This window comes from Myiozetetes cayanensis, unplaced genomic scaffold (genome assembly GCF_022539395.1).
Source record: "Myiozetetes cayanensis isolate MyiCay16 unplaced genomic scaffold, myiCay2020 scf6-25, whole genome shotgun sequence".
NCBI lineage: Eukaryota > Metazoa > Chordata > Aves > Passeriformes > Tyrannidae > Myiozetetes > Myiozetetes cayanensis.
Genome location: NW_026087853.1, coordinates 22,138,112 through 22,152,664, shown reverse-complemented (window position 1 = coordinate 22,152,664; position 14,553 = coordinate 22,138,112). Strand labels below are relative to the sequence as shown.

The following is a 14,553-nucleotide window of genomic DNA, read 5'->3' as shown; positions in this document are numbered from 1 at the left end:
GTTCTTATTATCTATAATTCCAGCTGTCCCTAACTTTCTGGCCATTGATTTCTCAGATCCTCTTTTGGTTGCTTGCTTCTATCAGATCTCTTTTCCTAGAACTAATTTCCTCTCTTCTTTTTCCCATAGGGTTACCTTTACTTTCTGCCACCCTGGCTAGTTTGTTGACTGCCCTGTGGCTTCTGTGAATCAAATTAATTTGTTAATATATAATTTATGTTTTCTTTCCAGCTTGTTTGACCTCTGTTCTTCCACTCTCATCCTGGCATGCTAGTAGGCGGATTCTCGCTCAGAATATTCTTCCCTTCCTTAGCACAGAATTCACATCAAAGGATAGCTTTCCTTGAATGAAACAGGATTTTCATAGCATGAACTGATGATTTATTTTTTAAAATATTTGCTTTCCTCCTAAAAGATAGGCTATCCTTGGGTCTCTTTTGTGTGTTTATTCTTTGCTACAAGGTGGTCCTGGAGTTCTCCATCATCTTCCAGGCTCAGGACCTTGTATCATCAACAATAAAGTTTTTTAAAAATAAATTATTTTTCAGCACCTTTTCTGAGGTCTCAGCTTGTGTTTCCTTGCCTCCTTTTTAAGCTATGTAAAATTATACCTTGTCCTTTTGCTTGTTGCTGCTTTTCTCTTTTTGCTTCAGTTCTCAGTATCACACAGTCATTTAGGTTGGAAAAGACCTCCAAGATCATCAAGTCCAAACTTCTTGCATTAGAGCTTCTATTTTTTTTCTGGTCATTAATTATTTTATTGGTTAGAATACACTGAAGCAATTTTTAGTATTAAAAATCCCACTTTAGAATATTTTCGATGTCTTGGTTTCATGAACTAGCAGCTCTGGGAAGCCCATGCATTTAAAGATGTGCCCTGACATCCTTGAATATACATATACAGAGAGACGTGTCTGAGAACTAAATATACAGAGAAAAATGTTTTTGTTATAAAAAAATTAAAATTGATGTTTTTTCCAAACTTTGGAACAAACCTACATGTATAAACGTAACAGATATGTTAGATGAGGAAGTGGGAAAAGCACTATGTCATTGAAAGAATGTGATTGTCCAGGGACTTTCTGAAGGCCCTGCTATTGCTTCCCTGGGAATCTCTGATATTTTTCATGTAACACCTGCTACACTGGTTCAAAAGTCCTAAAATGTAAATATAGATACCTGGTATCACAGCCATATTTATAAAATCTCACTGACAGCAGAGAGATTATCTGGCTGTTATGCCATCACAGTACAATTTTGGTGATACTGTTAGTGCAAGACTTCCTCAAAGCCTATTTTTTTTAAGCCCTAATATCTTTGTGAAGGTGATAGTGCTTTGGTGCCTTAAATATTAGAAAATATGGGATAACTGACCAAAGAGGTGTGAATACCATTTATAGTTTCCCTGTCAGTGATTTTTGCTAGTCTAATCTCTTGTGTTAGATTAAATTTTTATTTGGAATTGAAACTAGTTTGTGATATTCCTACTATAAAATTAGGAATGACTGTATTATCTAATGTCAAGTCCTCATACTCTTTCAAGAGCAATGAGACAGTTCCTGAACCTGCTCAACCAAGTCTCTCCATTTATAGTATTCTGTGGTTTTGTGTGCCCTGTCTTTCACTGGACTCTAGCAATTTCCTGCTATTTTCTTTGTAATGCTTATTTATTTTCCATATGTGTTCAAGCAAATTAAATACCAAGGGTGCAGTGGAAAAGCTATTTGATGCTAGCTATCAAGGGCCCACAAACTAGGCCTGGATGACCTGGGAGACTGCAGGTGAACAGCAGAAGTTTGGTCGTCTTGTAGCAGGAGAGTGATAGTGGAAAACTAAGCCAGGGTATGGTCAGTCTGTGATGGTTTTTCTTAATATGAAGAATAAGAAAATGACTATGAGTTTTTAGCCTGGAGAGAAACAGCTGAAGCAATATGTGTAAAAGATATGTAAAACTAATTAATTCAGAGTAAGTGTGAATAGGGAGTGACTCTTTGCTGTTTCTTGTTGTCCAGGAGCCAGAGAGAATAAAAGAGTGTGTCAGGACAGACATGAGGAGATACTTGTGCTGCACATTAAAGTCAGAACTCATTGCCACTGAGTGTTGTGGGTATGGAGTTTATCTCAATAAGTGAGATAAATTATTGGAAGAAATCTGTCAAGGGTGTTTGACTACTGAGAAGTCACCAGGCTTGGACATCTTGGAGCTGCAGAAAGCAGGGAGAGATTGCTAGGCAGGTACAGCTATGTGCTTCCTTGTTCTTACACTCTACAAGAGGTGTTTGCTCTTGGCATGTCAGTCAGGGTGGTGGGTTGGAAGGACCTTTTGTTTGATACTGGGTACTTTTGTTCATTTATTTTAGTAATAGGCTAGACTGTCTGCTAGTTAAGCAACCACTACCAGAAATTGCTGGGGTGGTCCTGTAACAGAGAGGCCCTTCCAGAGCCAATGGGAGATGGATGGGCACATGAACAGCTACCTTGCTCCCAAGTTAAGCTGTCCTTGGTTGTGAATTGTTGTCCTCTGCAGTGTCAGCAGCCTCTGAAATTTCTGGAAAATCATAAGAGTCCTTCTGAACTCCAAGTTATGTACAGATCGCCACTCTTTCTTAGATTGTTAGTCTTCAGGTTTTCATTTTTCACAGATAAATACTGTCTGTCATGTTCTCTTGCCTGCGAGTTTAGCTTTTTTTGTAGGTTTGGAGGGGCAGAGCAGTTCCATTTTCTTCCTTTATCTAGATTCAACTGTAGCATATTTTAAACATATACCCATAGTTCTTCTGGTGATCCTTGCAGGCTACTCGTCATTGAGTTTTCAGTGGAGTTTATTTTTTGATGCTGATCATAGGTAGGATATGTTTAAATCAGGGGCTCCATCCTTGGTGAACTGATCTATTAAACTACAAAACAGGGCATGATAGTTATTGAACTTGAACTCTGTATATACAAAGTTGTTGAATAAGAATCAAAATAAGGAAAGGTGGGAAGACAATGTATCCTCTTACTGAAACATCTCTTTCCTTTTGAGTAATGTATTGTCTTTCCTAGGAGTGTCTACGTGTGGCACAAACATTCAGTCTTTTTTAGGGTCCATGCAAAACACCCAGCCTTTGTACCCAAACAAGCTTCTAGCAGTGATGTAATTGACCAGATAAAAATAACTCCTGATCATAACCACTTTTTCTTTAGTGCTGGCAATACAAAGGCTTTTTGAGCTCGAAAGCCTTACTTCACAGTTGTGAATGTGCCCTCGCTTCCTGCATTACCTTTGCCTGGTGCTCTTTGTGGTCAGTATATATAATTGTAACAAAATGTTTCAGGTTCTTACATTTGTAGGAAACCAGTACATGGACAGGCATGTGTAAGTAAAAAGTACTTTAATCTGTCTCAGGGTGTCTTCTGAAATATCTTGTTGGTCCATTTTGGTAAAAACTTTATGTCCACTCTGCAGTCTGGGAAGTTGCATGGAAAAGTGAGTTGGATTCTTATGGCTTCTTGTTAGCCAAAATGAGGGTTTGGAATCCATGTAGAAGAGCAGAGTCTCCTTAATATGAACTCTTTCCCTATTTCCTTGGAGAAATAAGACTATCTAAAGTGTTGTGATGGAGCTGGAGAAGAGAACTATCTTTTGGAGAGAGAAGAAGGAAATAAAGTGAAAGAGGGTCACGTGACATGGACCTAAATCTAGATTCCACAGCAGAAGACTCAGTGCCAGTTATTAGAAAGATATAGCAATGTTCTTACAATTTTGACTTCTGACGAAAGAGTAAGGAAGATGCTCAGTTTTTCTTTGTTAAAAGCTGGCACCTCCAGAAGTACAGTGCTTCTGGCACTGGTGTGTCTGTATTAATCTGAAACAAGAAAGAAGAAAATATGTTTTGAAATCACCTACATTGTTCTAAAGATGTTGGAAATGGAAGAGAACATTTTCTGCTAAGTCTAGTGCTTGTCATGTTCTTAAACTTAAAATATACGGTTTATTTACTTGCCAGGTGAGGTGCCCTGCATTGGAGAAAGCAGTTTGAGGTGTGGATACTTCACTCATTTCTGCTTTGCTTAGAATTTTTTTTGCAGCAATTAATTTTTTTTGTTAGTTTTCTACATTCCCTGCCTTGCTGAATGAATCTTCATCGTGTCTCAGTTTTGCTTGAAAGCATATCTCTCACTTATTTTGTTATATGGTACTGTGTTTGGCAAGAAATTTGTGTGAAATAGTATACTTCATGTGCTTAAAAGCTCAAAGGAAGACTTTTATTGCTGGACAACAAAATTATGCTCTTTGGATACTGGATTTCTGTAGTATTCAGTTAGTTTAAGGACTTGCTTAGCAGAATTAGTTGACTTCTCCCAGAAAATGTGTCACATTTTAGATGGTTCGTTTGTGGGTTAAGAGATGATCACAGAGCTTTTCAGGAGCTTACAATCAGCTGAAATGGTTGGTTTAGTTTTTCTTAGTAGAAAAAAATATGAAGACTGTTTTCAGTTTATAGTAATCCTTTGTCCGTATTTGTTTTTTTCAGAGAGGTGAAAAGTACACTTAAATTGTCTGTTCAGATATTTATATGGCCCTGTCACCATAATGTCCAAGGTGCTATGATTCCCATGTGAAACCTTGGCCTTTCTCCCAATTCTTTTTATACTCTCCTCCCACGCTGTAGATTTGCTTCTTCATTTTAATGTACAATGCTGTGGTAAGAGATACTCTGCATCTGCAGAGGGACAAGGAAATCACCTTTCCTTATACTGCTCTCTGGGTGGCTTATTTACAGGCAGGATTCTTCCAGGGCACCACCAACTGGAAGAGCAAGACAGCAGAGTGCCAGCTTGAAATTGCCATTCATACGTGATCTGTGAATTGGCTAATTTTGACATGTAGGTAGTTAAGAAATTATTACAGTCAGAGGAGTCATGACCTCAACTTTTCATCATCTCCATTGGCTTGTGCCCCAGTTTGGAAGTGAAGAAGGTATAGGAAGTTTTAATTGTACCTGTGTGATTTATCCTCAGTCAGCTCTTTAATTTCTTCTGGCTGTCTGAGGTTTCCGACACGCTGTAAATTTCTCCAACTTTTTCATTATCTGCAATTTCTTTATGACTCATGAATCGGAGTGGAGAGAGAGTGTGGATTTACAGCAGAGATAAACATGTCCATAAAGTCTGTATCTGTGTCAGTAATTGTACTGCTGTCAGTGACTGTCCTGTTTTACAGGTCTCTCTTGGGAGAGGAACACGCTTTGCTACCAGTGTCAGAGAAGTGTTCACTTTGATTTGCATTAACTTGCCAGGAGATTAGGTTGCGATGGTGAGGATGGAAATTGAGTCTGGACCTCGGGTGCTTTTGTTTTTTTTTTAAATAAATGGGTGTGGTTGAGTTGCACTTTCTGTGCAGAAAAAAAAAAAAAACCAAACCAAAAAAAGCAAGCAGGTTCAGGTGGTTCTTAAATATAAAATCGGGGAGATACAGTATACTGATATCAGATGCGATTGTACCCATATGCATAAATTGTGCATTCTTACCATAAAACAAATGCTGTGTCTAGGTAACTGTCATATATGGAAAAAATACTGCATGGATTCCTAGGGTGTTCTATGTCTGCTGGTAAAGTAGAATAAATATTTCTGTAAGTTTCAGGAATTTTCTGCATCTTTGCCTTCTTGCCCTTCCCTTACTCTGAGGGGGAAGTGCTATTTTGGATATCAATGGTGAGTACTAATACAGCATCATAGTCTGCAGGCATTGATGACTGTGCTTGCTGCAGAAGGAGGTGTATACTGTTGGAGTCTGAGAAAGGGGAAAAAATCTCCAAAACTCTCTTAAATGTGTCAGAATTTCAAACTTCTGCAGTTTCTCTTTGTTTTTATTTTCTGTTTGATGTCTGTCGTAGATACTTGTCTATATGGAATCTTCTGTTAGGTTCTATAGTTCGGGTTGGATTGTTTTGTCTTACTAATTTTTTGTCACAGTAAGAAGATAATTATTTTGTCACAGAATTACTTTTAAATATCTAAAGTGACTGTAAAAACCCAAATTTCCATTATGTAAAGTATGAAACCCCCAAATGCAGCTGATAGATTTTTTCTAAATCTGGTGGACACCTTTTCCCAAAGGGAGATTATCATAAACAATGTAAACTCTGATTGCATAGATGGCTTTTAAATGTGGTTAGGTGTAGAAGTGTTAGAAATACTAAGATAACATCTGCCCTTGCATGGTTGATTCCAGAGCCTGAAGTTGGAAGTACAAAGGGGAGTTTTTCCAGTAGACAGTGTAACTGAGTTTCCAAAGTTATATATAAGGACCACATGTTAAGTGGCCCAAAAACTGCCCAGATAACTGCTGTTGATCTTAGTGAGTGATGCTCAATGCAGCATCAACATTCTAAATAAAAGCTGAGTTATTATAAGATGCTTTTTATCTGACATTTTGAAATGTCTTTTTTCCTTTTCTCTCATCTTCCTTCTTGTTTTATCTACACCCCCATAACTAGTTGGTGGATCTGATTTGGTAAAACAAAGGTCACCTCTGAAAGGTACTTCAACCAGATCTATTACTTGCTTTATTAAAACAAGATAAAAACAATAACCCCCCTCAAAAAAAAACCACAACCCCAACAAACAAACAAAACCAATGACAAACAACAACAACAAAACCCGCAGAACAAACCAATAAAAACCTCACATAAAATGTAAGTTATACCCTTGTATACACTTCTAAAAATGTCTCTTCTGAAAGTCCCCTTTGGGTGCTATAGTTTGTTCAATGGTAGGAAGAAATGCTGCAATAGTTTGATCCTCTCTCGAAAAGACTTGTTGAATTTATGTTGATAGAGTGAAGGTTGACCTAGATACTTCCTATGGTTAAGAGAAGGGAACCTTTTCAGTGGTAGTCGGGAAAAGAGGAAGAAATCTGATTAATCTGAAGACTAACTGACCACAGTGCTTTGAAGACTGTGTAATGATTCATCTGATCCGTCACCATTAACTTTTGTAGCATTTTTTGGATGCTACTCAGAGCACTAATTTGTGCTTTGTGAAGACATCTGGAATATTAGCTTTGGTCAGTCAAATCGTGGAACACGTTGTGCAGCCACCAGTGTGGTTGTGCACTCTGTTCTTGGAGGTTTTCCAGACCTGATTGAATGAAGCCTTAAGCAACATGATCTTACCTTATAATCGACCCTACTTTTACTAGGAGACCTCCTGAGCTCTTGTAGCCCAGATCATCCATCCAGTGTTTCAGTGTTTCTGTGCTCTAAGATCCTTTCTAGAGCTAAGTGCGTTCAGAGCCTGCATTCACCACAGCACCAAATGGTTCAGTTTATGAGCTTAAAGCAGGTGCAACTCCATGGTGTGCCACTGTGTGAGCAGCCAGATTAGGAACAACAAACCTAAGAATTCTTGTATTGCAGTGATGGCTTTTATGCTTTTAGAGGATGATGAATGGACTTTCAAATACTTCCATGCACAGAGCTGATCATGGGTCTGAGCAATGTGGGCTGCAGAGCCCATTTTACTGCACAGGGAGATACAGTCCATTCAGTTTAATTCTTTGAGCAGAGGAGAATGGTCCTCAGCATACGCAGAGGTTCTTGTGTGTCTTGGCTGAAATGAACAATGAAATCACCTTCATCTGTCTAGACAAGTAGAGGGTCAGTGGTGCTTGACTGAAGAGCTTTTAGCCACAAAAGTGAAGGAATGGTCTGTCACATTAAAGCATTTCTACCTGCCGCATGTTTGGCACAGAAAGAAACATGACTACAAACAAAATATTCTTACGTTGTACTGTCAGAAGCCTATTTTTTGCTACTCTCGTTCTGACAGGATAACTTGTAGACTACTGTCAGTGGAGGAATTGAGGATGGGGAAAAGTTTAATCAAGCATAAGGTTATGTGCATTTTTCCATTATCGTTTAAAAACACAAAAATGCCAAACAAATCTCAGGAAACACTCTAGCAGAGACTCTCAAACCTTTACAACTGATCTATATTTATTATTTAAAAATCTTTTGCAGTCTATGCCTTTATCCAATTAAAACTTTTTTTCTTCTTCTGTGTTAATAGAACATTTACTCTGTATTTACAAATACTGGAAATATTATCCCTGTATTATCCCTATCTGAAATATTTTCCCATAAATTTTGGCTTCTCGCAAGAGGGAAAAGAGGATTTTCTTCCCTGGTGTGGGTTCCTGGACCTATTTGCAGAGCAGCAGCTGATCCCAGTGAAAACCTCACTAGAGTGTGACTTTGGAGACTTGGTTCAGTTTCTTACACTACCATTGCTCTGCTAGGTTGGTTTGTTTGCCTTCTTACATGCCCCTTCCTATTTCTGCAGCTGGAAGATGTGGTTCACATTAACTTTCTTTTGCAAGACATTTCTAAACTCACAGATTTAAAAAAACAGTATATAAAAAGCCTTTATTGTTAAGTATCCTTTCCTGTATACTGTTTGTTGTTTCCTTCTGCTTGCTGCTATTATATGTCACAGGAAGGCATCATTAGAATATTGTGTCTATCATCAGTGAAAGTAAAATGAGAATGTGATGATGAAACAGATCCCAGTATCAAGTGTTCTTCAACCTGGAACCCAGGCAGGATAACTAAGAAAAGCAAGGCTGTTCTCAGCTATTTACAGAGATTATAGATATAAAAGGATTTCTGTTTGCAGGCAACACAAAGGTTAAAAATTATTAGTATGTATCCATACTAATACCAGGGATTATTTACCTGTTTGGTGGCACAATTACTACATTCCTTTTCAGTTTTCTCTCTTTTGGATCCAGTGATAGTGCATATAAAGCTGTGTGAAAATTTGCCAAGTATTTTGTCTCTTTATTGAGTGGTTTCAGTTGTTTTGAGCATGAAGTCTTCTGTTAAGATCAATAACGAACTTGCCACCTTACCTCTTGCATCTCCAGTAGTGCAACTTTGAACATCCTATCTGTATAATGTTCCTAGACCAAGTCTGATAGTATCTGTCTCTTATTGCCTCATTAACTTGTGAGCATTAGAACAAGATAAAAATGCCGTAAAGCCTCTTATCTGATGATTGTTGTAACCTTCTGAGTGCCATTAGTTTAAGTTTGCAATCAAATGCTTCCCCTGAGTATAAGGAGCACTGATTAAACCTGAAGTGTCCCCAGAGGCTTTTACAGCTGTCATGGGGGCGGTGGCTGCCCCTGTCCAAAAGGGAAAGGGGGGGCTGGAGGTCCCGGTGGGGCGGCCACTCTGCAGAGATCCACGTGGCTGCCCCAGCTGTTCTGCTTTGCCTAATGAATTGTTTTACAAGGAGAGGCTGGATATTGTCATCACAAGCTGCCTTCCCCTGGGGCTGGAGCCAGCCTGATAATGACTAATGTTAGTGATAGTAATTGAAGTGTGATGGCTCTCCAGGGACTTGCACACGAGCAGAGCTGTCAGGCACTTGTGGCTGGTACAGTCCCATGAATACCTCAGAAATGCTTTTTAATTGCTTGACTTTCATAACTAGTTCCCATATATCTCCTGTAGAAATACACATTTTATGGGGGTAGGGTAAAGGAGCTGAGGACTCTGCTATGACCCTTGGTTTACACATGTAGTTTACTGTCCTGACATGTTTCTAATGAGGATGGCTCTGTGTTCTTGCTCCCCCCAGTCTTGGTGTCTGCACAGACACGTACAACCAATTTAATCTTAATGTACTTTTTCTTTTATGTCTAAGCCTTGTCTTCTATATTTAAGCTTTGTCCTCTATGGTACCAATTTTTGATGCACAAAGATTGTACTTGATTCTAAAATAAGGCAATAACTTTATTTCAGAATATCAAAGGATCACGGCTATTAATAGCATGGAAGCAATGATAGCTATTGCATTTTGTTAGGCATTGAAAAATGAGTCTAAGAATAAAAATCTTGTAAAAATGTAGCATATCCATGTGTCCCAACATAACTGGAGTTTAAGTCCATGAGCTTTTGGGGGTTTAGGGCAGAGAAGTAACTAATTTATGTAAAATTGGGTGATTTTTGTTCTGAAAATTTTCTCCTTTAGAAGTGCATTGTTGAATATACCGCCGGTCTTGAGGTAAAAATAGCCCCAGTGGGGAACTGTACTCCTGATTTCCAGGGTCCTAACATGAATTTGTTGGCATGCTGAGATATGTTGAATTTTCTCTGTCTATGCAGGAAGGTTTTGCTGGGCTTTTTGAGTTCTAGCTGGAGATCAAAAAAGGGTGCTTAATGCCACTGCCAGCAGAGTAGACATACTACCTCTTCTCATCATATTCATTGCAAGTTTGTTCTTCACCTCCCCCCTCCAGTGAAGTGTTGGCTCTTAGAAATTTATTTTGGTAATAAAACATTACTTTATACTTGCCCATGAAAGCATGTTTGAAGGCTGTTTGTGAATTCTTTAAAGTGTCCAAGAGATTGTTGTTCCCGAAGCACACCACAAACTCCTATCATAATTAAACCTGATGAATTAATGTGCAGAAAGTTAAGCTCATAACTTTCAGTGGTTAACTCAGGCTCTTAAAATGTGAAACCAAACCTGTGGTTGGTGTGCTATAATTCAGTTGTCAGTCCCAAAATATTATTTTTCAGTGGGTTTTGGTTCTGAGAAAATGGGTCTGTTATTCTTGCTGAAATTTTTGGTCACAATGAGGTGGTAATAAAGTTGTGTTTACTGCTTTTCACAGTTGTAAGTCTTGACAATAAAGCTAAAGAATATAATTCAGTTATTTTCTTGTAATTTATCTTAAACTTTTACTGTAATTGGGGAGGTGGGAATAGGAAACTCCATGCTGTGTAAGTAGAGATTTTCAGTTTGTAATTTAATTTTAATGATTGGTTGCTACAGTGCAAGCACAAGAGTGGAGGTAATTGAAAGGCATCTAATAACCAATTAAGTAGATTTCACTTTTGTGTTGTTTTAAGTACTGTTTTAGTGAAAGCTTGTAAAGCTTATTATAATAAGTTCAGCAGAATATATTTTCCGTGTAGAAATTTATTTTACGTTGAGAGGGCATTTCCATAGGGAGAGCTTTCTGTGCTATGAGGCATATATCTACATATTGTTTAAACTTCACAAAGTGCCACTTATTTTGGTGTCACTATGCACTGTCATGTAAAATTTGGCTTTTCAGGTATTTGGTGATGTTTTACACACATCTGTATTATAAATAAGTATCTCTTAAAGTCCTTGCACAACATCCCCAAACCCCATTATTACAGTTTGAAGCTCTCCAAGTTCACTGGCAATTCAACAAATATTAGCTCCCATATTCTTCAAATTAAAATGTGACTTCTGTTTTTTCACTCTAAGGTTTGATGGCTGTTCTGTCAGTAGCTGAAGGGGAATCCATGAAGAGCCCAGGTGTTGCAGTAAGCTGCGTTAGTGCCCTTCTTTTGGAGGGTTGCTGAACTGTTATCCCATGGTAGCTCTAGAGGGCTCTCTGCTGTTGGAAATGTCACATTTCTAATGAGTTATATGACAAAGATCTTAATAACTTGTTGGTTGTTAAGGAACTCATAACACTTTTTTTGCAAATGCTAACCTCATTGTCATCAGCAAAATGCAGCATATGCAATTAGAATCTAATTTTCTCCAGTGTCAATTAGAGATTCTCATTTTTATTCTGATCTGTGTTGTGCTCTGCGTGTAAACGTCTGTCACTTAAGTTACATCATTTAAGTAGTGTAGGAAGTAATTTTTGTATGTGCAGTTTGTGACATGCCATGTATAAGTCACTGGAAGTATGATGTTACTGACACTGACTGTGCAAGACAAACAGCACGTAGTTGTCCCAGGTTTTATTGTAACCATGTAGTTTGTTACTGTAGTTGCCCTAAAAGTATATGGGCGTTGTATACGATCATTGGAAGTAAATGTATAAGATGGAGGACTAGATGGGACACAATGAAAGTATGAAGAGTAATTTTCACCACAGTAATTGGTGTTTGTCATCAAGTTCTATCAAGTGGCATTTAGGAAGAAAGGAGTACCTATGAAATACTTTTGGTTTTTATTTTAAAACCCTTTGGGTGTTACACAGGGACATGAATCCCAGTTCTGCCTAGGTGGATGGGCAGAAGCATGCTGGGTTTGACCAGGTGTCTATATCAGATTTGACTGCATTAAAATGAACTTTAAAATGGTTACTTTTAAAATGAGTCAAGCAGTTAAAGATGGTAAAGTCGTGTTCTCTGTTGGAATACTAAATTCTATTCTCTTACAATTTTGTAGGTTCTTTTCCATATACATGGTATTGTAGTGACATACATGTTGCGTATGGGAAGCTGATGACTTGGGAAGCTAGCTGGTGACATTTGAGGGGGTTGACATGTGGGCAAGAATGCAAGGCAGCTGAGTAGGTAACCCGGCCTTCCATTCTGTGTATATGCTAACATGAGCAGCAGTGTGTAATAATTTCAGTGCAAATGCTAATGTCTTAAACCAAGTCACAAAAGAAGCGTGAATTACAACACTTTGCATCTCCTGGAGCAATTGTCTTCGGTTTCAGAAAGTCAGTGCTACCGTTGCTTTCACTCAGTTGTGTTTTGAAAGCAGTGAAAACTAGAAATAACTAGAAGTAACATCTGTGAAAACTACAAGACTAGAGATAACTGCAACATGATTACAGTTTATATTCTCCAGCATTCTCCAACATTTGGGTAGCATGGGTTGGACATCAGTTATGGACAGTGCTGCAGTTTTCTGTATGATGAGGAGCTTATGTGTTGAGGGAGTGAAAATAACCTGGAGTTTAGTGCTTAGTGAGCTTTCCAGTGAAAACATGCATGGGTGTCCTGCTTTACCTGCTCCATGGTGAGTTCTGTCTTGTGTATTCTGCAGAGCTCTCATTTGAAATCACGATTGCGAATTTACTGCTGAAGGGGGAAAAGGTAAAGTATGGCTAGACTCAGGAAAGGAACAGGTTGTTTTATTTTCACTGGTAGCATTTGCAGTTCCCTAAGCAATGAGAGCTGGAGAAACTGGCTGTTGAGAGCCACATCTTGATTAGATGTTTGAGTCTGTTGTAAAATCCTGTGATGCCTACCTGTTGTGCCAGTGTGGAAATCTTTCTTATACAGTGGAGGAAAGGTATTGAGAAAACTTTCATGTAAACTATGTGTCTTTTTCCTTCTTCTGGGAACTACATTTCATAGTAGGAAAAACACACTGAATTACTCTTAACTGCGTAAAACACAAACTAATAACAATTAAGCTATTGATTACTTTTTCGAGCAACGAAAAGTTGCTTCTTCCAGGATTCATTTCCCCATGCCCTTCCTGACTTCAGACACCTTCAACATACAAGTTCTGGTCATAGATGAATTCAAACACTCATTCCTGCTAGCACTTCAGATGTATTTATTGCATGTACTACATCTTTTCATGTCTGACCACTGTAATTTGAGAGGAAATCATATATTTTGTATTTAGGTTATGGGTTGTACTAGTTTAGTTGAAGTGGGGATTTTATATAGGTTTCAATGCATGGATGCAATTTTTGCATAAGAAAATCTTAAGCAAATTAAACCCTTTTATGTAACTAGTGCACTTGTACTTGTGAATTTAAAGAGTGTAGGTGTAGCCAGTTTTAAACCACATAGGATTGTTTTTTGAAATGTATTTTCAAGTAACTGTGATTGAACTGAAATAATTTTTGTGAAATACAGTATTGTGGAGTGGCATCTGCATCCTCTTTATGCTTTGAATTGTTAGTTTTGAATACTTTAGTATTAAGTTAATAATCAGATCAGAATACTGAAATAGCTGAACACGTCTCATAACAGTGTCTCAGAATTAGTGTTAAGAGAAATGCTCTTAATTGTTTAAACATGCCTCTGTCTATATTTCATATAACACATTGTTAAATCATGTCAGTTTTGAGATCTAAATAATTTAGGAAAAAATAAGTCAAAAATGCCCTTTTGGCTACTGCAACTGCTGGATTATCCACCTTGTTCGGAGGATTTGAAAATGCAATCCCTATATTTACCTGTGTTTACTTCCCTGTAGAGCTATTCAGGAAAGTGGCTAACTGCAGAGGGGGATACTGTGAAAGTTACTCGGCTCAAATTTGTATTGAGAAGAAGAAGAAACATTTTTATAGTCTTCCATTCCTAGTTGTTTCCTGATTAAGTAGCTATGGTGGGTAAAATTCAGGTGAATATGAGTTTTGGGCATCACTACACAGCTGACAGAAATAAAAAGTTTTTCACCAGTGGTAGCCTTGAACCTTCAGAGGCCTGTGTATGTAAGCTTTATATTATATGAAACTGTATTCTAAGATGTATCAAGTGCGTGTATAAATCTTTTCACTTCAAGGTCTGCTTTTAACTGAGCATTCCATGTCTCTATTTAAAACAATAGAGAAATTACTTTTTTAATTGTTTTTATCCATTTTCACTTTCTGCTAATCCAGCAGCATCACTGAGCTTCCGTGTTTTAGTTTGAAAGTACAGTAGTGGTGTTCCATTTTAAAACCAGTTTAGTTGAAATGACTATAGCAGAAATAATGTAAAGGCTGTACTAGTCTGCGGTTTTCAAAAAGTTGCACTTTACATGTAAATG

General features: G+C 37.9%; 1 protein-coding gene across 10 annotated transcripts in view; it reads left to right on the top strand.

Annotated features, from left to right (window-relative positions):
- LIN52 (lin-52 DREAM MuvB core complex component) overlaps positions 1 to 14,553 on the top strand; it is a 249,553-nt gene that overhangs the window by 4,373 nt on the left and 230,627 nt on the right. Inside the window, exon 6 of one of the 10 annotated variants that reach the window (XM_050336331.1) lies at positions 5,207 to 5,935. The exons of 8 other annotated variants lie outside the window; for them this stretch is intronic. In XM_050336331.1, coding sequence (XP_050192288.1) covers positions 5,207 to 5,274 — 68 coding nt within the window. In that variant the 3' untranslated portion in view covers positions 5,275 to 5,935. Of the gene's footprint in view, positions 1 to 231; positions 556 to 5,206; positions 5,936 to 14,553 lie in introns of those variants that run through there. One more of the 10 variants, XM_050336329.1, reaches the window with a different exon arrangement.